Source organism: Hydra vulgaris, chromosome 06 (genome assembly GCF_038396675.1).
Source record: "Hydra vulgaris chromosome 06, alternate assembly HydraT2T_AEP".
Lineage (NCBI taxonomy): Eukaryota > Metazoa > Cnidaria > Hydrozoa > Anthoathecata > Hydridae > Hydra > Hydra vulgaris.
In genome coordinates, this window is record NC_088925.1 from 14,073,029 (window position 1) to 14,100,456 (window position 27,428).

General features: G+C 26.3%; 1 protein-coding gene across 2 annotated transcripts in view; it reads left to right on the plus strand.

Moving 5' to 3' along the window:
- The window catches only part of LOC100204643 (eukaryotic translation initiation factor 4 gamma 1), a 95,483-nt gene extending 68,294 nt beyond the window's left edge, over positions 1-27,189 (plus strand). For both annotated transcript variants that reach the window (XM_065799281.1, XM_065799280.1), the window contains exons 13-25: positions 4,330-4,437; positions 12,586-12,726; positions 14,648-14,894; positions 14,976-15,115; positions 15,251-15,444; positions 19,527-19,809; positions 20,408-20,580; positions 24,575-24,782; positions 25,469-25,567; positions 25,855-25,977; positions 26,158-26,242; positions 26,313-26,459; positions 26,532-27,189. In XM_065799281.1, the coding sequence (XP_065655353.1) occupies positions 4,330-4,437; positions 12,586-12,726; positions 14,648-14,894; positions 14,976-15,115; positions 15,251-15,444; positions 19,527-19,809; positions 20,408-20,580; positions 24,575-24,782; positions 25,469-25,567; positions 25,855-25,977; positions 26,158-26,242; positions 26,313-26,459; positions 26,532-26,728 (2,145 nt within the window). In that variant the 3' untranslated portion in view covers positions 26,729-27,189. The remainder of the gene's footprint in view (positions 1-4,329; positions 4,438-12,585; positions 12,727-14,647; positions 14,895-14,975; positions 15,116-15,250; positions 15,445-19,526; positions 19,810-20,407; positions 20,581-24,574; positions 24,783-25,468; positions 25,568-25,854; positions 25,978-26,157; positions 26,243-26,312; positions 26,460-26,531) is intronic.
- The last annotated feature ends 239 nt before the right edge of the window (positions 27,190-27,428 follow it).

The following is a 27,428-nucleotide window of genomic DNA, read 5'->3' on the forward strand; positions in this document are numbered from 1 at the left end:
AGAGTCTCAATGAACCAGAGTTTTTGTTCATATAAAGTTTTGTGTTTTTCCATTCAGATGATGTTGATAGAGGGGTTGAAGTAAAAGCTGACATTTTTTGTACAGTTATTATTGTTGGTGTTTAGTGTGTATTAGTAAGTCTTTAATAGATTTTAAGTTTGTATGTACTGATAGTGGTTTGTGTGGAAATATGTCCTGTAGTTGTAAGTCTGGGTCAATCATGTTCCAGTTATTAAGAATAATGCTGTTGATTTGTTGTCCAATGGGAGTATATGGTGTAATTATCGTTAGTCGTTCTGTATTTTCCTGCACTCGCCTGTTGTTGATGAGTTCATGTTGCGTTTTATAAAGCGCTTTTTTAATGTTATTGTTGATGATGTGCAGAGGATAGTCCCTAAGTACTAGTGTCATAGTTAGGTATTTAAGTTCTTTTTGTAGGTTGTTAAGTTCTGTAATGATAGTGCAGTATCTGAGAGCTTGGCTGTATATGGTGCCCGTTATGGTGTGTGTAGGATGATGTGAGTCATAATGAAGTAGTCCTATTGTGTCAGTTGGTTTTCGGTAGATGGTTGTGTGAATGTTCCCTTGTTCATTTTTATACAGTAGTATGTCTAAAAAGTTTATTGATGTCGCTGAGTGATTAAAAGTGAATTTGGTAGTTGGATGAATGGTGTTCATGTAGTTACAGATCTGATCTAACACTTCTATGGGTCCTTGAAAAATGAAGAATATGTCGTCAATGAATCTTCTGTAGAAAGTAATGTGGTTCGGAAATCGGTTAGTGATACGTTCGTCAAGCCTCCCCATGAATAAATTCGCATAGCATGGCGCAACTCGTGTGCCCATTGATGTGCCTGTCAGTTGATGGTAGTGTTTGTCACCAAAGGAAAAAGTACTATATGATAGAATTTCTTCTATTAGGTTACCTATGAACCCGGGGTTGGGCAGTCAATTGGTCTATCTTGTATTGGTATGAGCCTCAAGTAGTGTAATGCTGCGTCTATGCCATCTCTATGTGGGATGTTGGTGTAGAGTGATGTTACGTCAGCCGTCACAAAGATGAATTCCGAAGATTGAAGTCGTTCATTTTGTAACATGTTGAGAAAGTGTATACTGTCTTTAATGTAGGCTGGTAGCGATTCGACTAGTGGTTGTATGAATTTTGTCAAGTATTCTGATAGATTGTCCGTTTGTCCGCTGCATGCGCTGACTATTGGTCGTAGCGAAATGTTAGGTTTATGAATTTTTGGAAGTCCGTAAAATAGTGGTGGTCTACATGGTTCATGGGGAAGAAGGAAATCTGCAGTCTGTTCGTTAATTTTGTGAAGTTTAAGCATGTATTTTGACATGTCAGTAATTCCTCTCACAATCTTATTCGTTTGGTCAGTCTGGAGCTCTCTGTATACTGTTCTGTCCATTAGCAATTCATTCACTTTCTCTTCGTAAGTTGTTTTGTTCATGATGCAGAAACCACCCCAATTGTAAATCAAAAAATATTTTTATTTTTGTTATATTATATCTACTTTATTGGAAAATAACAGTCTAAAAAAATTTTTTTTGTTTTTATAAATACTTTTTTTTCAGCTTATTTTCTTTAGTTTTTCTATTTTGTTTGGTCTTCGGTTCTTTTCTTCTAGTATTGCTGATTTATTCTTTAGTTTCTCATAGCTTTATTTTGCTGCGTATTTTTAAAATGCTTACTAAATAAAAAGGTGGTCAAGTTGTCTAAAAAAATTACTTTAAGCATAGATGTACTAGGTGTGCTAAAGCACGCGCTTTCCGGGAGGGCTTGTGTTATATAACAGATATACATTAAATTAACTGCAAGTTCTTTTATTTTAATGCTTTCAAAACTTTATGCGTAGGTAAGGAGGGTTGATTTTTTCATGATAATTACATTATAAAAAAAATTTATTGAAAAGTATACATTCTTAAAAAATTTAAATGCACTTTTTTTCTTTAGGTTCACTTCATAAACTTCATTTTTATGCTGTTAAATCTATTTTATTTATTTTTATATAATTATCATTTTTTAAATTTTCATATAATTTTGCTTTATTTGAGACTCAACATGATACACTTTTGATTAATTTTATTTAAATAATTTTAAGAACTTGTTATGTGTTCAAAGATTTAAGGGGACCCCTAAAAATCTCATGCTAGTAACCTTAAATCCATGGTATCTTCCCATTCTTGTTGGGAAGCTTCTATAGATGTAAGGTTTCTTCCATCAGTGAAAATTAAATTTAGTGTATGAAGTAGTATTCAATAAGGGTATATGTGAAGATAATCATGAACTTATAGATGCCATGCCCTTTTCATATTAGCTGCATTTACAGTACATATATTCAAAACCTTCTTAGTACTGACTTAACACAGTATTTTTAAAATTTTTTTGCTATATTTTTGCCAGTATAACTTTTTGAATCTTAAAAATAGTGTTCAAGTGTATTTAATAAATCATTATCTGCAAAAATTATTGCTTATCCTATTTTTATTTCTCTTTTTTTAATATTCTAAAAAACTTAATTTAGTTATTTCTTTTGAGAATCAAAAATTAAACTATTATTAATTAAAATAATCTAATAAAATAGATAACCTGCTTAGATGCTGATCTAAAATACTGGTTGAGGCATTTTTCTAACATAATTATTGATTTCTTTATTTCTGCAATCTGTAAATTACAGTTATTAATGATCCACCTAATAACTAATTATTATTACTGGTAGAGAAATTTATTCATTTTTATATTATTTTATTATTATTATTTTTACAATTGTTTTCATTTAAATTCTAATATTCACACATTATACAAGTTCTCAAATATTCAAATTCTAAATTATATTTATTCTAAATTATACACATTGTTATATAAAGTTTAAAATTACCTTAAAATTTAAGCCCCCCTAACTAAGGTATAAATCAGTATTTATCTAAATCCATTCTATTAATTTTTTTTTTTACTTGATATTATTCTAAGCATCACATAAAATTGCTACACTGGAAACAGTTATGACAAGAACTTTAAAATGAAACCTCAACTGTTTCATTGAGGTTTCATTTTAAACCCTTTCATATAAGAATTTTTCAACATATCATGGTTAGGTAATTTAAATGCAGTTGACAATTTTGCAAGAAGTTTCATTCACAGCTTAATTTCAAAAAGTCCTAATGAGCATTTAGTACCATAGACAGCATGTGCTAAATACATTTGTGATTCATCCTATTTTAAAAATTTTCATTGTGATTTTAATTTTAAGTTGTTTTTTATTTTACTCTTTAGTTATGTACTTCATTTATGGCTTGACCATCCAATGAATTAAGTATCTATAAGAATTAAATTAAATTTTTTTTTTATTAGTCGTTTTGTCTGAGAAAATATAGATTGCAATTTTATTAAGGTGTAAATGGAACTTTTTTTGGAAAATGTAAAAATGTAGTTCTTTGAGGGAGTTCATTTTTATTCTGTTTACAGTTTCTTATTCTTGAGGTTGTAGGCCTACTTTTCCTTTTACAAGAATTCAGAGGACGAAAGTTTGAATTTATTGAAGTTTAGTAAGTACAGTTAGTAGTGTGCTTGGGTGCTTTTCTTTTTTTTCTTTCTTTTTTTCTTTTTTTTTTTGTGCAAGTTTTTGGCTACAAAATTTAAATACAGCCTGTTGAGTTTTAAAACCTCCAGGTTATATAGCCTCGTTAAACAATGTAGCAACATAACATTTCTTTCTGTATAGCATAGTTTTTGTTAGGTTGTTGGTTTATTTACAAATATTATTTATATTAACTTATATTTTTTAGAGTTGCTGCAACATTTACTAAATAAATTTGTGAAACCAAAGTTTAAACTTTATGAATTCCATTATCATCTAAAATAAAAAAATTAGTTACAAACTAAAAAAGTTTAGTTCTCAAAATCAACCTGTTTAAAGTTTAATACATGAGTATGATGAAATATAATAAAAGTTGACTTCAAATAATTACTTTTGATAGCAAAATTTTGTTTATATTTTGCTGTTAGTTTTTTTTTTTTTAACATTTTTGTCTGACTTTTTGTAGCTGATATATAGGATATTAAACATTTTTATTTAATAAAATAATTGGATGTTTATAGATTTAATGCCACTGTAACTATTTGAAAGTTCAAATAATATCTAAATTCTAAAAACTAGTACCAAAAAAAAGCCAATTAAAAAAGGATTTTTAGAAGTTTTTTGAGTAGGAACTTAATTAAAAACATATTTTGTTTTTAGTTGCTGCTCTAGTTAAGTTGTGTTATTAAATCCCCTCTATTCTTACCTCTTCAAAATCTTGATATTTTATTTTATTTTATAGGAAGCAGAGTCAAAACTATGGAAAGCAGATTTAGACCAGCGTGAAATAATGAATAGAAGACGGATGCTTGGAAATATACGTTTTATAGGAGAGTTGTTCAAGCTTAAAGTAAGTTAGAGGTATTTTTTCTTAAATTGTAAATGTGCTGCATAAAGTGCTACATTAAATAATAATGTGCTATATTAAGGTGGTCTTTTTTTCAGTTTTTCTTTTCTTTTTTCTGTATAAAATGGTTGTAATATTTTTTAAAGTTTTAAAATAATAAGTTATAAACAAGTAGTATGTTTTCAAATTAGCATTTGATCTAAAAATGAATACCAAAAATAATGAGTTTTAAACTATTTCAAGATAAGATCTGATGAATGAGTATTAGGTATTGAGTGTAGTGTGCAATATTTTCAAACAGTTTTTTATCCTTTATTAACAAGATATATGCTGTATTAATTAAAAACAAATTTTATTTAATGCTTAAATAAAATTTGACTAATTAACAGCTACTTTTTAATCTACAAATTGTTCTTGGCATATCTAAGGCTTTCTTTCTTGTTCAGCATGCTGGTCTTCTCCATAAGCTTGCTTAATATGGTGTATGTGAAAAAGTTTTAGATTATCAAATCATTTTTTCTCTAATTGCTTTATTAAAGTCATTCTCAAAGGCAAACATTCTTTTTTATTTCTAGTAACTTCTGAAGTACCTCAAGGTTTTATCCTTGCTCCTTTATTGTTTCTTATCTGTAATAATGATCTTCCTGACAACCTTACATCTAAAGTGGTTCTATTTGTTGATGACTCAACTTTATATTCCTAATTTTCAAGAAGTTTTCTCGTTTTGATCACTTAAAACAGACAGCTGATCTAACATCTGATCTCAAGCTTTGTTTTAAAGCGTTAAGCTGCTGTCAATTTACGTTCGCGTAAAGCAATTCTATGTATGCCTTGAGCGATTTCCATTTAGCTACTTTTTATCATTTTTTAACCTTTAAATTATCCTGTTAGCGGTAAGATAAAAGAATTAATTAATTTTCTAAAAAACCATGTTAACTTTTGAATGACGATTATATTGTTACCAAAGTTTAAATAGTGGCCTATAACTGGACCTATTTTTGAAATTAATCAAATCATAGAATATGATAATTTTGATTTTCAACATACAACATTTGTTTTTTCATACTTACTACTAATTAAAACAGGAACTACTAATTTTTAAGCCTACTGCATTTCAACATACTATATCAGATTAATTAAGGAAGAATCAGTAAAATCCCTTTGAACAAGCATAAAACCATTCAATCATTTTCAGGGCCTTTAAGTATTCCAACAATTTATTGTTGATTTAAGACAGGTGATCTGATAGTGTGCACGTTAGCTGTGAAACCTTTTTTATTAGATCAAATAGGAAGCATTGTATTGAATTAATTCTTTCTCACTTACTATTTTTGGTAAATGGTAAAATTTAGTTTGTAAATATGTTCAACACGATTCGTGTAGATGAAAAATGGTTTCTTTTGACAGAAGAATCAGGGCGGTACTACTTGGAGATTGATGAACCTGAACCCCATTAACATTTAAAATCAAAGAGTTTTATCATAAAAATTATGTTCCTAGCTGTCGATGCGAGACCAAAATTTGACCAACATACAAATGAATGGTTTGTTGGCAAGATTGGCATTTGGCTATTTTTAAAGAAAGAGCCTGCAAAAAAAAGCAGTAAGAAACAAAATAAGCGAACACTAGTTCTCTTGTAACTCCTATTGTTGCAGATAAATTTGAGTATCGCAACATGCTTTTCAATGTTTTACCAGCCATACATTCAGAATGAATAGGAAATCATATTGAAAGGAGTCAAACTATTTTTAAACAACAGGACAATGCAAAATTGCATATAGCCATTAATGATTCAGAATTTATGGTGAGCGCGTCTCAGGATGAGTTCAATATACAAATAAAATATTCAAAAAAAATATCCTAAATCTAGGTATGAATATCCGAGATTTAGGATATTTTAGAGCACTACAAAGTAAATATCTCAGTAACAGCCCCTCCAATGTTGACAAGATGCACAAGCTTGTAGGTGAAACGTTTAACGAAACGGAAGGTGGTGCACTTAATAAAGTTTTCTTATCGCTTCAAGATTGTATGTAAGCAGTACTGAAAGTCAATTGAAAAATTGCTACAAACAACCTCATATTGAAAAGAATCGATAACTTCACATATAAGCACGAGTAGATAAATATACAAAAATAAGATAAAAGGATAGCCTAGTTTTGGTTTGCTGTGGTGTAAAGCTACGCAATGGTGTGTATATGCGCATAAACCTTGTCATGAAATTTTACAGGGAAGGTGGCTGTGAAGCGCTAAAAAACCTAAATTAATAAATAATGTACTACAAATAAACTACTGAAGTAAAAAAAAAAATATTGAAAGAAAAAATCTATGGATAGGGATATAGTCTCCTCGGCCCCCCTTTACAGTGGCCAAGGGGTGTCATATTCCCGATTCTGGAACTATCCAACTGAATGAAAGGAATAATTAAATTTTTACATGATATCTTGACTTTATTTTTAAGAGGTGCAAATTCTGAGCAATTATTAAAATATGATAATCAAGGTGTTTGTCATTTTAACATACAAAAAATGATTCAAATATTTTTAGATGGGCCTTATGTCAATAAAAAAATATTAGGATTGGTAGAAGGAGATCACAAATCTAATGAGTATGCAGTCTGAATAAATATTGGCATGTGTCTACACACAGTCCAATTTTATATTTGAAAAATTTCATTTTGTTGCTAGACAGAATTTAAGTTTATTTGTCAGAAGTGTTTTTGGGAAGTGGTCCAGTGCTTGGTGGATAGGTTGTCGGTCTTAGGTTGTGTTTTTTTGATATAGTGTTTATCCAGTTTTCTAAAGATAAATTTTCTGATATGTGGTTATAATTGCTAATATCATTAGATATAACTTTTTCAACATTGTTTCTATTTTCTTTAACGTTATTTTTTGAATTCTTTAGTTTTACATATAAATGATCTTCATCAAAAGCAGACTTAGTAGAAACAGGGGGGTGGGGATTTGCCCATTTAAAATCTATGCAATCTTTGTTACATTCTTCATATCAGAAAATCACTTTACAGACCTTCATTTTATGTATGTTTGTTAATAAGGTTTGTCACTTGTTTATCTACGTTATTTAATGATGTAAGAACAGTATCTCTTCTTATTAAAAGAATTTTGCATTCAGATTTGAGGCACTGTAAATCAAACTTTATAATGGCATTTCATCGGTTGACAATTAGAGTTATCGCTTCTGAACTTTCTAGGTATATAAAGTGGTTGTTATCAATCATGATAAATATTAGAATATATTAGAAGGCTTGTTCATCTGGTGTGCTTGTAATAAAGATATTCATGTTTTTCAAGAGACTTGATAAAATATTTTTGATGTTGGTCTTGAAGTTTTAAGTATGCTTTTTCAATGTCATCATTTGAGTTATTTTAATAATGGTAATTGTTTAATCTATTTTTAAGAGTTGTTTCAACGATTGCTTTTATTAAAATATAAAAGAAACAATTTCAGATATGCATCAAATGCGATAAATACATTTATTAAAGCCCTATCATCAGCTTCAATCAGCCTTTGCCGATGGCACATCATTTGTTCTAGTGTGCATAGCAAATTAGTTTCTTAATTATATGGACTGATAAAAATCTTGAATAGATTGCTTATCAAAACTTTCAATTGTTGTTAAATCATTATAAAAGATGTTTTTTTCAATAACAACTCTAAAAAAAAAAATACAAAAGTTGTATAAATATTTCATTAACAAATTTTTTAATTTGCTTTTTTCAATAATAAATTTTATAGTTTTTTTTTTTTAATAAAAGTTCAGCTTTTCGCCACAAATTATTAAAATGCTTTATAAGTTAAAAGATGCGATCTGCCGTCATCAGTTAGTCTAAAAAATTAATTTTAATTGTGGGTGTTATCAATATTCAAGCCTATGGGAAGACTTAAATATTGTATATTTCTTTTATCATTCTTTCAGCATTTTGTTTTTCTTGAACTTAAAAATGAAAAAAATTTGTCTTAAAATTTCTTTCATAATCAAAAAATGACATCTTCAACTATTACTTCTTTTTATAATAATGCAACAATGGTAACTCATAGTTACAACAATGCAGTAAAGTATTTCTATTGTATAACTTTTTACATACATCAAAATTGTGATAACTAGAGTACTTTCAGTATTTATCATTGGTAGTACTATTGCAAATAAAATTTGCAATAGTCCTACCTGATGATAAATATTAAAAGGCCTCCTATACTATTTAATTTTTAGTAATGTTTTAATATGAGATGGTATAATTAAATTGATAAATAAATTGAATTTATATAGCTAAATAGTCTTGGCTTTTAGTAAATTTTAAAAGCAGTGTTTTCAATAAATTAAACTACCAATTAATTATTTTTAACAAATAAAATTTAGCATCATATTATGATGATTGGGTAGTGAATCAATTTAACTATATTTAAGTTTAATTGGTGAAAAACAAATAAAATTTCAATTAAAAAAGACAAAAACAAACCAAATATACAACAATATATTATAAAAAGAAATTACAAATTAAAAAAAAAAAAATTAAAAAATTAAAAAAAATAAAAATAAAAATAAGTCGCCGAAGAAAAAACGGCAACAAAAAAGTTATAAATATCTTCACTGACAGAAGACATTTACAACCTTTTGGTTGCTGTTTTTTCTTCGGTGTCTCCCAACACCCCGGTATGGATGAGCCCTCCATTTGAAGGATTGCTCATCCATACCGCCATTACTTTGCCACTTATTCAAAGACCTCTCCGAGAGAGGCCCTGGGTGTTGGGAGCGATATCTTTGGTATTCCTCAAATGTTAATGACTCTAAACTTACAAATAGAAGGATATAATAAAATTTAAAAATATTTACAATTTTTTTTTAATCAAAATATAAAGCATAACCTCACCATTTTCACAGGATGAAGAGGATGCTAAAAATAAATTTATGAAAAAGTAAATTAAAAAGAGTTAAACTTGTGAGAAATTTAATTTTAATAAAAAAATGAGTAAAATGCAAACAGTTTAAAAATGTCATATTTATATTAAATAATTCTTTCACCTATTGCACATATTTCTCCGTAAAAATATATAAAATTTAAAACACAGCCCTACCAGTTATGCTTCTACCAGACACTTAAGACAAAATATACCTCAGAATAATTAAATATATAACTATAATTTTTTTTACCTATTCCCCTCATTTCTTCCATGAAGTTGTCTAAAGTAAGAAAAAAGATAACTGAAGCTAAAACTAATAAAAACTAAACTAAAATTAACTATAAAGTAAACCAAAAAACTAATATAAACTTTAAATTTTAATATCTGTACCTCAGAAGACAAAGGTCGGTTATCCAGTTTTTTGTGAAAATGAGTTATGTATGAGACCTTTTTTAGTTTTTTCAGTATCTACATAGGTATAAAGACTGTTTTCCTGCAACAATGTGAAACAAAGTTTGGTTAATATAAAGGGTCTGGTGTCCCGACAATGTTTAAAGGAAAAACGTCTGTAATTCAGAAATGACTTTTCACTTTTTTTATTTAACTTTTTATTTTTGTCAAAATTATATTTCATGTGCCTCAAGACAAATTAAATAAAACATAAATTTAACCATCAAGAATAAAAAAGCCAATAAAGACTAATTATTTTACTATTTACTCTTTCCTGGACAATTTTTAAAATATGATAACTGACTTGGACTACTGAGTGTACAGATATAAATGCTTTATTTAACTATACTAATCACATAATTTATACTTAATTTTTTTTCTAACTCTCCTAAAAGAAAAAAGAAAATAAAGCTTAAGTACTTGAAGTTTTAAAATTCCAGTCACAGTACAAATAAACAAATTCCTATTAACAATTATCTAATAGCAAAAACACTGATTTATTTCAGTCTTCAATTCTGTGTCTAAACAATAAAACCACTTAAATGTATAGACGTTTAAATATCTACTTAACTTTTTAAAATCAAATTCACTAAACTAATATAACTATTACCTGTATTAGCTCTCTCTTGATCAATTAAAGAAAATAAATTTTAATTAAACTAACTTGATGTAAAATAATAAGAAGATGTCTTACTGAGAACTTTGAATTTTTTCTCTATTATTGATGATATAATTTTAAGTATTTAATAAGTTCTTGGGCTTATTGTATAAAATTATAAAAACCTACTGTTTTACTTTTACGTCAACAACAATATTTTAAAAAAGATTTTAGTTACTTTACAAAAAAATAAAAATCCTTTCAAACATACTACCTCTCTCTTCATTGTTGTCAACTAAACAGAAAAACAAACAAACAACTAATCGTAAATTTTCCCTTTGGTAGTAGGTTATTAAATAGATTAAATAGATCAAAGATCTATAATCTGCTCTAACAGTCTACAACCTTATCATTAAACTATAACTATTTTCTACAACCTTGTGTAATTTAACTTAGATATATTTTTTCAAATGACAAAAATTATTAAAGTACATTATATAAACATAGAACAAATGTAGTGATAGTGGATTTAATCCAAAAATAGAAAGAACCTTTAGAAAAAAGCTTACTGCTTTTAAATCTACAAAAATTTCCAACTTACATTTTTTTATCTACATTTATCTATAATAAAATATGAATTAATGAGTTACCATTATTTAAAGTTGATCCAGAAGCAACTAAAATAAATTATCAAATAAAAAGTTTGTTTATATAATCTTGACAATAATGTTGAAATAAACAATATTTATTGCTTGAAAAGTTAAGTAACAAATGTAATTCAATTATATTAAAATAAATGTACGAAGTTACCTGTTGTGGCTGGTGCAACTGAAGTTATAACTAAATAAAAAAATATTAAATTAAAAAGCTATTTTATCTATCTTATCTATTTTATCCTGATGATTATGTTTAAATAAACAATATTTATTGATTCTTTTTAAAATAAATTAAAAGACATTACTATTTGCACCAACTGATGATGCTACCACACCTAAATGACAAAATATTTAAAGCATATTCAATGCTTTAAAAGAATGTTCAAAAGAAGTTTTTAAATCTACAAAATCTAAGTCCTTACTGAGTTCTACCTGTCTGTCTAAAAATAAAAATTGAGATAAAATTATATACAATAAAATTGCTAATGCTACATTTGTACTCAAATAATATCTAAATGGTAAAACTTACTTAAGTCGCTGTCAATCTATAATTTATAAATAAACTTACTAATATAAACGATAAATAAACTTGAACTAATATAAACTATAAATAAACTAATATAACTATGTTACTAATATAAACTATAAGTAAACTACTATACACTATATATTTACTAAAAAGGCCTTCAGCTCCTTTTAACTGCTCTAAAAAATGAAAAATACTTGCTTAAATTGATCTAAAAAGACTGAAGACAAAACTGAAACATTTTACTAAAAAAGAAACATTGGAAAAAAAGTTTTTACAGTCATTTTAGTTTTAACTTTTTCTAAAAAAAAAAACAGAAAATTAAAAACAACGAACAACAAACAAATTTTAGTTTTTAAACAATGAACAACATCAATTCCACTTGAAACTAAAAATTTATCAGCTCTAATCGGCTGGAAGACTTTGCTTGAAAGACTGCGTGGAGTAAAGAAACGCTTTTAAAAAAGCCTAGAAAGTCCTTTATTAAAAAAGAAAGTGAAGCGACACTAACACTATTAAATTACAGTATTAATGTTTAGAAGATTAGATAAATTACAGTATTCATGTTTAGATTGTACTAAAAAAACTATTTTACCAGACATTTTATTTCTAACTTCTAAAAAATGAAAACTATAAATGAAGGCTATAAAAATTAGAAAAATAAAAACAACCAACAACACACAAACGATTATTTAAATTTTCTATTTTAAACAATGAACAACATCAATTCTTTTCGAAAATAATAATATATCAGCTTTAATTTGCTTGATGACCTTACTCGAAAGACCGCATGGAATATATAACTGCGCATTCATAAAGTCTAGACACTACTTAAAAACTAAGAAGTGTGTATTTTACAGAATACAGAACTGTCATTAACAGCATGAACATTAGGCGTAACTATGCGCACTATTTATTAGCGTATTAATATTTAGATAGACAACTTGTATTTTTTGTAGTAATCTGATGAATCAAATTATAAGGTTAAATTTTTTATTTAGATGATTTCAGAGAATATTATGCATGATTGTGTAATCAAGCTTCTTAAATGTGAAAAAGTAGAGTCAGCAGAAGACCAATTAGAATGTTTGTGCAAACTTCTTGCAACTATCGGTAAAGATTTGGATCATCCTAAGGCTAAGGTTAGAAATTCATATTTTACTTTTTTTTGTTGTTGCTATAGAGACTAATGATCTTTAGTAGAGTTATGTTATTTATGTTATTGAGTTAATGTCAGTTATATTATGAGTTGAGGTTTATCCTTAGTAAAGTTTATGTCAGTTTATCTCTATCATTAGCACCTTTTAATATACATTTAATATACAATTTAATAAACATTCTTAATTCATATGCGCAAATTTTTCAAATTTTTTCTTGTAGATATAATATGAAATTTTTGGAAATATAACAATTTATTTTCTACTAAAACATTAGTAGAATATTGTGACTTGTATAATTCTTTCTTTTGTGTGTGTGTGTAACTGTAGCTGACTTTAATTGAATTTGTATTAAAAATTTTAAGTAATTTACTAGAGGGATAGGGGAGTGTTTATCCAACAATTTTGAAGAAACTTTTCCTGTGTTAGTAGAAACATTTCTATCAGTTGAATCAAATTATATTTGTTTTTGTTTTTGTTTTTTTGTACTGGGTTACATTTCAGATCAAAATTTTGAAATACATTTGAAATTCAAAAATTTGAAATACATTTATTAGACAATATGGTTTAGCCTGTTAAATTATTAAAATTTGGATTTGTTTCAGTTTTTGGGGTGGATGGCCCAAGATATTATATATATATATATATATATATATATATATATATATATATATATATATATATATATATATATATGAATATATATATATATATATATATGTATATATATATATGTATATATATATATATGTATATATATATATGTATATATATATGTGTATATATGTATATATATATATATATATGTGTATATATGTATATATATATATATATATATGTGTATATATATGTGTATGTATATATATATATGTGTATATATATATGTGTATATATATGTATATATATATATATATGTATATATATATGTATATATATATGTATATATATATATGTATATATATATATATATATATGTATATATATATGTATATATATATATATATATATGTATATATATATATGTATATATATATATGTATATATATATGTATATATATATATATGTATATATATATGTATATATATATATGTATTTATATATATGTATATATATATATATATGTATATATATATGTGTATATATATGTATATATATATGTATATATATATGTATATATATATATGTATATATATATATATGTATATATATATATATATATATATATATATATATATATATATATATATATATATATATATATATATATATATATATATATATATATATATATATATGTATATATATATATATGTATATATATGTATATATATATGTATATATATATATATGTATATATATATATATATATGTATATATATATATATGTATATATATATATATATATATATATATATATATATATATATATATATATATATATATATATATATATATATATATATATATATAAATCTGCAGACTTAAATGCAAAATTCAGTTTTATTTTTTGAATCAGATAAGTTCAGTCAAGTTACATCATGTGGTTGTGATGCCAAAAATGTTAATAGTATTGGAGAAAAGGTTATGCTGACATAAAATTTTTTGATGTACTCTATTAAAGAAGCCTTTAATCATCTCAAAATCAGACATCCAGTTTTGTAAAGTTAATTGATCTTTGCTAATAAAACATAATTTGATGAATTAAATTTTTCTAGCATGTTACTTCATTCTTAACTAGAGATTTTCTTTTATAACAGGAATCAAACATTGTATTTTAATTAGATAAGCTGAATTTTTCTATTTCAGCATAATGTAGGACTTGACTTTCAAAATTTACTTTTTGAAAATACTTTTTTATCTCTTTTCTAATTCATATTAAATCATGATGATCTATTTATATTTTAGTTTCGTGTCGATCAGTATTTTGCTCAAATGGGCAAAATTATTGACCGTAAGAAGATATCAACTAGAATTAAGTTTGCTATCAGAGATATTATTGATCTGCGTAGTTGCAATTGGATACCACGTAGAGATGATAGCAATCCAAAAACAATTGATCAAATACACAAAGAAGCAAAGGATGAAGAAAAAGAAATGGAAAAAATGAGACAACAGGATAAAATGAGACCAAAAGAAAGGGGATCTCAAAGAAGTGTGTTTAAGTTTGTGTTTTATATTTTTAATCTAATTTTTATGACAAAATAACTGTTGTTTTAAAAAAGAAATTTTATAGGTATTGGGCGTGATAGTCCTGCTATGCGTGGTGGTGTAAGTGGGCCTTCTTCATCTGCTGATGGCTGGACTAACATTCCATCAAAGTCAAAAAATTTTCCTGCTACACCAGTTGATGCAAGCAAGTTTAAAATTGCAAAGGTTGTTTTTTATATAATTTTCGTGGATAATTTTTTTTTTTCTTTTCCTTATTTGACTTTTGAAAAATTATTTTTCTTTCCAAGTTTGATTTAAAATTATAATTAAATAATCTAAATTTCGATTATTTTTGTTTAGAAAGATGACTCTGAAAATATATCTCTTGGACCTGGTGGTTTTCGTTCTTCTTGGTCAAGAGGAGCTAGTGGTGGAAGCAGTCGTAGTAGTTCTGGCGCTCCTGCATGTGTTGAATCTGTTCAGAATAGACAGACAAATCGTTATGATGTTCTTAGTGAACAAAATCCACCATCAGGTTTGGACAGCAAACGAGGGTATGTTTATGTTGTATCCATGTATGAGTATGTTTTTGTTGTATCAAAATTAGTTTTTTATACATTTTTTTTTTTTAATAATGGATAATTATTAAAATATATAACTGGAGACTATTTAAAAAATTATACCATTTTAATTATAAATTAATACTATTTCTACTTTTATTTAAAAAATTCATTTAAGACAAAAGTAAACCTTTATCAATGTTTGTTAGTACTTTTTTTTTGGCCATAGAAGATGTTACTAATAAAATTACTTATTAAAAAATGCATAAACATGGCCTAATAGGCATGAGTGATTACAATATAGGTAAATGTTAATTTAAAGTTAAAAATTTTCTAAAATGCCTCAAATTATTAATTTGAGTTTGGCACTGATATTGTATAAGTGACAGCTTCAAACATTTACAAAGGCTCTCTCTCTTTCTCTCTATCTCTCTCTCTCTCTCTCTCTCTCTCTCTCTCTATATATATATATATATATATATATATATATATATATATATATATATATATATATATATATATATATATATATATATATATATATATATATACACACATACATACATACATACATACATATATATATATATATACACACATATACATATATATATATATACACACATATACATACATATATATATATATATATATATATACACACACACACACACACACACACACACACACACACATATATATATACACACATATATATATACACGTATATATATATATAAATAAACACACGCATATATACACACATTTATATATATTTATATATCTGTTATTGCATATTTATGTGAGCATCTAAATCGTTACAGATTTTTTAGAAAAAGAAGAAAACAAAGAATGATGAATGAAAAGATTGTTGACCCATCCAAAACCCTCGGTCAATGTAGCAGCACTCCACTGCGAATAAAGCTTTTTGTCGGTTGATGTATGTACTTAAGCCCCCGACAGCAGGCTATTTCAGTATGACATCACACTGCTAACTTAAATCAGCAATATTAGATATATGATATTTATCTCTTGTTTTATATATAATACAATCAGCAGTATAAGATATATATAAAGTATAATATAATAGTATAATATATAGTATAATATATGTATTTATTAGGTTAGTGACTTTTTTACAACCTCGTTTCCCTGTATCATAATTTAATGAGCTTTCATTAAAATTAAGATAAAATCTTACTTTTGAGGTAATTTAATTTTAATATGTTACGCACAAAATGATTTAATGTTTTTTAAATCATTTTGTGCGTAACAATCTCCAAAAATTGAGAAGTACTCAATTTTTGGAGATTTAGTCAATCCATTAAACTTGTTGCCCATGACAACGCAAAGAATGCAATCTTGCACATGATGAACTTGAGTTTATGGTAACATTTCTCTTCAAACATTTGGTCACACTTATTGTATTTGCAACAATCATCACAAGTTGAATTTCTTTAACACGTCTTAAAGTCCTTCTGCAATTGTTTGTGTTTTCCCATCTTTCTGCTTGAGCGCAGTCAACTTAAATTCTTCTGCTGCGTTCTTGAGGACCACTATCTATTATTCAAAGACACTAATATGTTTGTTGTCAAAGTGTATGCTACGTTTCTTCAGTTAAAGCATGCTCACTAAGTGTTTTATCACCTGACCAGCTCTTTCAATGGTGTCGCCAGAAAGCTGGAGGCACACCTTCGCTCCGTGAAAAGATAGTTTTAAGATTGTAACAAGACGTCTTGCAATGAGTGTTGGATTATACTTCTTTTTGCTTGATGATGTTGCAATCTCATCATCTCAAAAAGTGTCTGCTGTTTTCAGATGTGTCAAAGTACATGCTTCTATCAGACCAATCAGGTGGTGGTGAACTGGTTACTGTGGACAATGTTGCTCCGCAGTTTATATAGGTAATCATCCTCTTTGCACAACCATTTGCCTTTAACCTTAGTGATGTCAAATAGTTCATTAAAGTTATGTTATGCATTAAAGTTATGTTTCTTTCTTCAGGGCTCATAGTATTTCAAAATTTTGCAAATATTGCACAAATGACTTGATCTGATACATGTGGAAAGTTCAATGTTTTGCTCCATATGGCTTAAAGCTCAACAATAATTACACTGGTTCTCTCTCCATTTTTTGGTGGTGGATTTAAGAAATTTGAAGCGCCCATTGATTTGGTTTTTCCGGGGCTTCAGACTCCTTTCACTCAAGGATGCATCGTAAATTGCCACTTTGTCTCTTGATAACACTTGAAATAAGATAAATTTCTTTGTTCTTCTTGGTGTTTAAATAGCGCTTTTTATTCATTTTAAATGACATTTTATATTGTACTCAGCAACTGAAATAGTAACAAATTAAAGAAACTGTTAGTGAGTTTTCATATATTTTATTTAAAAACAAGCAATTCAAAATAATCGAAACTAAAAAAAGTAAGACACTAATGAAGTATTATGCACATTTATATGTTAAAGCACAAATATCAATGTGTCTTAGCAAATAACACAATATCTCATTTAATTAGGCAATAATAGTGTTGATACAAAATTAAGCTAATTTAAACTTAACTTTCTGCTTCAAGCACCTCGCTTATATGTCAGTTTATAGCACACTGCAAAACAGCTAAAGAAAATTTTACAACTCTACAGGAGCTTCTCCAAAACACAACGTTCTACTATATTATAGAAAATTATAAACAATTCTCTCAGAGCAGTACAGTAATTTTTAAAGGGGATTGTTTTTCCTGTAAAACGAAGATGTTTAGAATAAAAAATAAATGTTTTGCTTGATTTTTATAACTGAATTTGCATAAAACAAATACCACTTGGTGTTCGATGGCACCCAATGACTCCCCCACATTACGAGCCTGTCTTAATAATAAGATGTAGTATATAAATTATTATACAACTTATATTATATAAACATTAAAGCGAATATATATTACGCTAAAATGGCCTATATTACATTTCAAATTGGTTTGTGTGTGACCTTTTGCAATATTCCATTAGAATTGAGGCCATATTAGTCATTAATAAACAAAAGTTCATTCATTAGTCCTACAGGAAATGATTTTTGAGAAAAAAAGTCAAGAAGTCTTCACACTAATGTGTGTGTGTGTGTGTGTTCTTTTAAATTAAAAATGTGAAATAATAATATTTTTAAAATATGGTGAAATTCATTTTTACATTTATATATTGATGATATTATGTATTGATGGCACTAAAGACACTTGACTATATTTAGTAGTTTTAAGAAATCAGGTTAAAAGTTTGCGGTCCTCAAATAATTAATTATAAATTATTTTAAAAGATCTCTAAATCGTACTCTTTGTTCATTTTTAATGCCATAAATTATTTTAAAATAATATTCATAGTCAAAATGTCAAAAGTAGATTTTAACACATTTCTTTTGTACTTCAAACCACCGATATTTATATATTAATATAAAATATAAATATTTCATGTTAATATATAGATATCAATGGTTTAAACATTTGTTATATCTTGTTTTGTTTTTTAATTTTTCTGTTTTTAATTTGTTTAACTTTTAAGTTATTGATTGTATGTGTTTATTCGAATTTAATCCCAACCCAATCAGATATCAATATTTATATAAAAAGTTATTTGTCAACAATGTTACCTAATATTCACAAATTTTTAAATGTTTTATTTGCCTATTTAGGATGTTTTAATCAAATTGTTTAAATCAAATTTTAAACAAATCGTTTTTTGAAGAAATAAAATTCCTTATTTAAGTAGATTAAAAAAAGAAAAAAAAGTGCCTGTTAGCGATAAATATATTTTATAAAATATTTTAATTTTTTAAATTACAATATTTTTTAGTGTTGCTTTAAGACCTTTAAATATTTATAGGGTCCCTAATGTTAAAAAGTTCTTTAAAAGTAAGTCAACCTGGCATTCAAAAGAAGTGAAGTTATAAAAATTCAAAAATACCTTTTTTTTGTTTTTTCCAAATATAAAATTTATTTTTATGAAACAAATTTTGAACAGATGTTGATTTTTTATAAAATTTATAATAGAATTATTAATTTTATTGCATAAATACTTTATCATAAAAATTAGAAGTCGTGGATCAAATACTTCGCGGAGCTCAGGTGGTAAATCTAGCCGTGAAGATCGCAGTGCTGCAATTCGTGCTGTCCAGGATATAACTACAATCAAAAATCAATTTTCTAAACACAGTCAAAATGGTCGTGATAGTCCTCGATCTGGTGCCCAAACTCCTGTTGAAACGATGGATGCAGCTGCAGATGTTGATTCTATAGTAATTGAAATCTCTGAAGAAGACATGAGAAAAAAGACAAAATCTACGATAAATGAATATTTAAGTATAAGAGATACAAATGTAAGTATTTAACCGGTTTTAAGGGTTTGTTCTAGTTTTTTGTTAGTTGACATTTTTCTTATTAAAACTTTTATTGTTTAGGTTATTGTTATTGTATTTTTTTAGGTTATAGTTAATATCACTTTTTTTTGCTATTTAAGTGGAAAGATAAAAATAAAATAACATCTGTCTTTATATTAAACAATGATTTGTTTTTGGAATATTTTCCATAAGGTATGCTTCATAAAATATAAGGTCTAAGTATACTAAGCTTATAATTATCTAGTTAACCTATAGTTGTTTTTAAAACTTTTAAAACTTTAAAAACTTTTTAAAGCACTCAAGTTGAGCTAGTAACTGCTCATTATCTATTTAGTATCTGTTTGAGAACAAATGTTTTCAGAAAAATAAAAAAAATTAACTTTTTTTACCATCTCGTATACAGATAAAATATTTCTACATCCAAACTGCTTTACCATGTATGTGCACTGCTTTTATATTCAATTATTTTTAGCATGATGTCATCGTTTGCAATTTGTGTCACTTTATATCCATTATAATTGCGTTTTTTATATTCAATTTTATTCAATCTTTTGTTTATATATTTATATTATTTTAGGAAGCTATAACTTGTTTAAAAGAAGTTAATTGTTCATGTCTTCATTACTTGTTTGTTGAAGAAGCTATTACAATAGTTATTGAAATGAAATCAGAAGAAAGAAAGTCCATCGGAGCATTGCTTCATGACATGATAATTAAAAATGTAATAACTGTTGATCAGTTATGTAAAGGGTAAGTTAATTTTCTTTAATATACATGTATGTGTGTATAAATATGTATGTATAAATTCGCTGGCAGTAATTATGTGCACAAAGAGTGAAAAGTCATTCTAAAATGACCTTGGCAGGCATGAAAACTGCTTGACCTGATACAGCTTGTACTATCTCGAACTATTAATGTTAACTTTTTCAATGTTGTTATAAAAGTTTTACACTGTTATTAGGATCCTAATAGTGCCAAGCTAGCTGATTTAGGAACTCATGGGAAGATTACACATCAAGGTACCCTGTGATGCAAATTTTGAAACATCAATTTGAATGTTCAAATTGAGTGAATTTTTGACTACATAATGTCCAATAAAACACCTGTAGATTTTTATAAATTTTTTATTGGTATATCTACCTTTTTTTTATAGACCAAAATAATAATTTGCTATTTAAAGTGTGGTATAGCGTAAGTGTATAATAACATTATATGTAAGTGTATACCAAAATGCAACAAAATGCTTTTAAAAATGTTCATAACCTAACCAAAGTTTATAAAACAAACAAAAATATAGGTCTTTGTTAACAATTTTTTTTACTCTTGAAACCTTCTTACATGTGTTTATTTTAAAATTAGGTGAAAAAAAAACTGTTTAAATCTTTTTACATTTTTTTACATTGTATTATCATTATTTAGCATCTTATTACATTTTAAGGCATATTCTTTTAGATTCGCATTAGCAATAATATGGTCAGTTAGCTGATAAAACTCATGGGAAAATTTTATTGAGCATTTGCAAGTTTCCAAATTTGGAAAGACACTTAGACTTAACATCACACTGTGTGTTTAGGTGCAAACTTACATAGGTTTCAAGTCCACAAAATAATATTTGCAACTTTTATATGACGAGCCAAACATAGTTAAATTCTATTTGCAATAATCAGTGACCAGATATGTTTAATATTGGAGTTTCTGGCTATCTTCTGATGCCACAAAAAGATTTTGTCTGTTGATTAAAGTGTCTTTGCAAGTCCTTTGAGTTAGAGTTTGTTGTTGTGGCAGTGAGCTTGTTTCATCCTTTACAGCAGGATATACAAAACCTAGGCAAGCATAGGGAAAACATCAGAAAATCTTAGTCATCTTCAGTTCCTAGCATAATGAAATAGCCACCAGAAATTTTGCGATGTTTAATAACATGGTACACAAGACTTCATAAATAATTGCAGTGAGCAACAACTTAAACTGTAAGGAAAAGTATGCACCCTTGATTCTAAAATTCAAGGAGTTTTATGTTAATATCAAACTCCTAAATTGATGATAAATATTGAACTAATATTGAATTTTAAAGCAAATATACAATATTTAAGTTTATTAGATTCATAAATACAAATAATATTAAATAATTTTCTCTAATGTTTATTTTTAATTTGGTTTGTTTTTCCCCTGGATTTTAAGGGTGCGTACTCTCCCCTTTGTGTTAAACTTTGGCTCTACTATCTTGCTTCTTGATGTTTGCAGTTCTAATAAATTTGTTCAATTTGTTGTTTTATTTAATTGTACATATTTATTGTACAAGGGCTAGAGTTGTCAATCGGAGCGCTTGGTGGTAGCTGGGAACTATTTTGATCTATAACAAAAAAATACATGATTGTTTATTATAAATTTTGTTTTAAAAGTTTGTGTCAAATTTCCAAATTATTTAATTTTACAGAGATAAGAAACTTGTCAACAATATACTTCTTAAAATCTTATTTCTTAATATTCAAGACTTACTTTCAATATATGTATAAATAAGGGATTATCTTTTTCCAGATATTTCTGGAATTTCTGATATTTTTCTTAACTGTTAATTTTTCTGGATATCCAAAACCTTTTCCATATATACAAGTGTAAGCATATATTTTGTTATATATTTGTTTTTTAAGTTTTTTTGTTCATCACTCATACAAAAATAAGAAAAGTTTAAAATAAAATTAAAAAAAAAAAAAAAATTAGAAACAACTCAGCTAAAAGCTAAACTAGGAGGAGAATATGTTCCAGATATTTTACCCAAACAATTTTCCGGATTTTAAAAATATGGTTAGGATGATCTATGATAAATATTAAATCAGGCCTGTCAGATGCTATAGTAAGTTAAATTGTTCCTACAGAGATGATTCTTTATTGAAACTAACTTGAGATACGATTTGTTCAACTGCTTTTGCTGCAAAAGATTAAAGGTCTATATTTGAAAGCATTTGTAGGAAGAACCTTTTACTTAAAGAATAAGGCATATGATGCAACACACACTTAGTTTTTTGTACATGATAGTTTGCTCTTCAAGAAGATGTTTTTCTTGCAGTTTTGAACGACCAATTAAAAACTATTAAAATCAATTAAATATACCTAAATTACAGAATAATTCTTTTCATACAAGGATGTAATTATTTAAATTAATGATGCTCCTCACACTAAATGACAATTTGAATAAGATCCAAAGATAAGATGGCACAAAATGATGTTTACCGCTCTTCAAATACTATTTTCCCGTTTTTAACTTCATTCTCTTTTGATAGAGTTTTTGTGCTTTGCAATAATTTTTATCAAATATTAATCTTTACAGATTAGGGTTGTCCTGAAACAGGACAACCCTAATCTGTAAAGATTAATTTTCCTCGGACTCTCTCCAAACCTTTAAGCAATCAGTTATCTTTCAGTTATTTTATCTAAATTATTAAATTAAAAATAATGAAGTCAATTTAATATTAGTCAATACAAAAAAATGTTTGGTTTTCTCACAGTTTTTCTTTTTGAAGAGAAAAAGATATTTATTTTTTTTGTATATAGGTATTCTCAGAAAATAAATTTTTCAACCATTTTGTAACATTTTTATGCATTTTGACTTGAGTTTATATCTTAGAACATGGTGAGATTTTTACGCTATACATAAGCCAATTCAAACTCAATTCATGCTGCAAATAAAAACTCAATATTTTTGTTTGATAAAATGAAACTGATACATTTACCAATAAAACAGTTATTACAAAATGTATTAGTATTACATAGAAGAAAACTAATGCAACCACTATTTTAAAAATATTGGTATTATCACATCAGTGACATTTTAATTATCACATCAGTGACAAATGAGAGTAGCAAAGAACAAAATTTAAACTAAAACTGCCATAAATCCATAACCAGTTAACCATGTGTTAACTAGTTATGGAAAATTGCCTCAAGTGTTGCCAAAGGCTACATTTGAGCCAATTTTTATTAATTTATATAGAGTGGTTCTCATTCTAAAAGTGTTATTATTGGCATATCAAGTCGAATTTCAACATCTATTTGTTTCACTCCATTTGAAGATTTAAATTTTTTTTTTTTTTTTGCTGACAAATATAAAAAATTTCAAAATTTGCATTACAAGTAAACTCGATATATAAGTGGCATTCTTGTGTCAGCTAGATTAACATTATCAGGATTGTGTCATTTTTGTGTGAGCTAGATTAACCTTATCAGGATAATCATTAATTATTTACATAATGATTAACATTATCAGGATCTGTGATAATTGTGTTTAATAAACGAGGTTATTAAGAAAAGTTATTAAAAATTTTTTTAAAATGATTTTATGACTAATTAAATTCTTGTAATTCGGGTTGAGTCATATTTTATGTTAAGAATATAGTTTATAACTTTATGAAGTAATTATGTAATGTAATATAATATTGTAATGAAAAGGTTTGTTAATATATTTTATTAGTATATTATATTATGTTTTGCTGAAGTAATTATGTAACATAATAGCCTATTATAAAGTAATTTAAAAGTTTATTTTAAAAAAAATTTCATTTTAACACTAATTGTGTATGGTTAATAAATAGTTAATATAATAGCTAACTATTTCTTGGTAATAGATAATTGGTTAATGTTTGAGTCATTTTTTTTATCTTGCATAATGTTTTAATGTCTTTTTTTTTTTTTCTTTCAATTTTTAATATTAATTTCTAATGATTAAATTAATTTTAAATTAAAAATTTAGGCTTGCATCTATTGTGCAAAATGCTCCAGATTATGCTGTTGATATACCACATTTTTATAAATATCTTGGGGAAGTGATAGGTCCTATGGTTTATGATGGTGCGCTTCCTCTTAATAGAGTCAAAGACACTTTAGAACCATTAGTCAAGCCAAACAAAGCAGGCGATGTTATGGCTGAGGCTTTATCAGTAGCTGTTCAAATTGCTGGTGTATGCTATTTTTCCTATTTATATTTAATATAATGCATCCAATACAGGATTTTTATACTAAAGCCATGCATTTTTTTAGTATTTAAATGCTGGTTGTCAATTTTAAATATTTTTATGACAGATGTTTAAGTTAAATATTTAAAATATGTTTCATGTTCCTATTTTATTCTAATAAACATTTTTTATGTCACATGAAATTTAATTAGTTTAGATTTTAAAAAAGTATACAAGAATACTAAGTTAAGGCAAATATTGATTAAAAAATAGTTACTTTTTGCATTAGTTTTTTTATTAATAAAATTTACGGTTTTAAAATTAAAATCTAAAATTTTAAAATTAAAATCCAAAATTTATTTTATATATTGATTTTTATTTAAAATATGTTACTATTTTTCTTCAAGGAATATTTTTTTTTATAGATTTGCCAAGCTATAATAATAAAATATCAGGATTATTCGTGATCAATTATTACTATGATTACTTTTTAACAGTTTAAATTTCTACTGCACACTAATCAATAGAAATGTTTTTTTCGGTGCTCTCTTGCCCCTTTTTTTTATTTGCTCTCATAAAAATTTCTAAAACTCATAGGTATGTTTCTATTGTTTGTTTTCAATGTTACTTTATTGTGTGCACCAATACAAAGTGTATTTTTTTTTTAAATTATAGTACATCTTTTATTTCAGAAAGAAGAATCAGTTAGTGAATTGTGGTCTAAGTCAAATATTAAATGGGAGATGTTATTAAATAATGATGAAAATGTAGATAAATTTATAAAAGACAAAGTAAGTAAATATTTTTTTAAAAAGTTGATTGATCTGTGAAGAACGAAAATCGATTTCTTTAAGAAATCGCAAAATGTGAATATTTTATTTGATAGTTAAATATGATTTAGTTGAATAGGCCAAAATGCGGTTTCTTTGTTTTTGATTTTAACAGATCTAATAAGAAATAAATATCTCTAATACGCGTTTAAAATGGTTAACCGCATTTTATCATTATTTAGCGGATCTTATTTCAGTAACACCCAATTATGCAGTCTTTTTTTATGTTAATCTCTTTTTTTGTATAGAAAATGGAGTTTTTAATGAATTCAACTTCAAGTAATAAAAGTCATTCAAATAATGTTCTAAAAGGTCTATTACGTGTACTTCACGATAAAGGCGACAATAATAAAATAACATCTTATATTGATGTAAGTTCTAGTTTTAATTTCATATATGTATTTTATTTTACAATTTTTTTTTATTTTTATGTGAACTTTTTTGGGAAAATTTTTTTGACCAAATAAATTGTACATGCTAAATTTGTTACTAAAGTTCTCCTTGCAGTTCATTTTAGTTGTTATGAAATCGTTATTTAAATACGTTTATAGAGTGAATGTAGCAATTGTAAATCTGACCCATATTTCATAAAAGAGTTAACGTCAATGATTTGTAATAGCACTATCAAGGTTGAAGGTCAGTTAATTTTGTTGATCTTTGGTATTATGCTCTTAAATTAGATTTACGGTAACGACTTTCTTTTTAGATACGACAAATACGTGTAGCTGTAACAATGATGAATTAGAGAAACGTAAAAATATTTTATTAAAGTATATTGATGGAAATAAAAATTTAGAATTGTTTGCGTTGTATGGTATTCAGTATCTTGTGACAACGTTACACCACCCTATAGGTAAAGTTTTTTCCCTTATTACTTTCCTAATCTTAATTTTAAATATTTTTGATTCGTTTATCTTGTTTTTAGGTCTTGCTAATTCTTTGTTTCAAGATTTATATAACCACGATATTATATCAGAGGAAACATTTTTTACGTGGGAATCAAGTAAAGAATTCCCAGATGGAAAAGGAAATACAATTAGTTCGGTAAAAGACTTTTTATCTTGGTTACGTAAAGCTGAAGAAGAATCTAACGAAGAAGATTCTACTCACGTTTTTAATTAGCCGAGATAATCTTTAATAAAATATTTTAGAAAAATAGCTCATAGCATGCAGGATTTTGCAAATTGTTTCTATTGTTTTCATATTATTATGGCATAAGTCCCGATTTACTTGACTTTCTCTTGAAATTATCAATCACGAGCCTTAACGCAATCTTCTCAAATTTTTATTCGACGAATAAACCTATAAATAAACTTTGTTTTGATATCAGTTACAAGCCTATACGTATTTTTCTCAAACATTCTTTCGATAAATAAAACTATAAATCTATATATATTTTTTAATTTTATTTATAAACTCGAATTATTAATACTATAGAAGTTTTCTTCAAGTCCGCATGGGTGAATGTAGTTTTAAAACTTACGAAATTTATTTGGATTTTTACATTTGAGCTTTCTATTTTCGTTTTTTTTTTACCCTCTCGAAATATCTTATTTTTCGAAACATGTTTTTTTTAAAAGTTATTTACGACTTTTCTCTTGGACTTTTATTAAAAGTGCCTTTTTTTTTTATCTTGATCTAAATGCTTAAAACATTTTGCCATTGCACTAAATAAAAAACTGTAAACAACAAGTCAGATAATGGTTCTATTTATACTGCAGATGAAGTTTAAATGACTAAGATAATATTACTTGCGCTTTACTGATTCATGATAAAAGTTCTTAATAAACCGGACGGGTTAACAATCTCGCCAAGTTAATAC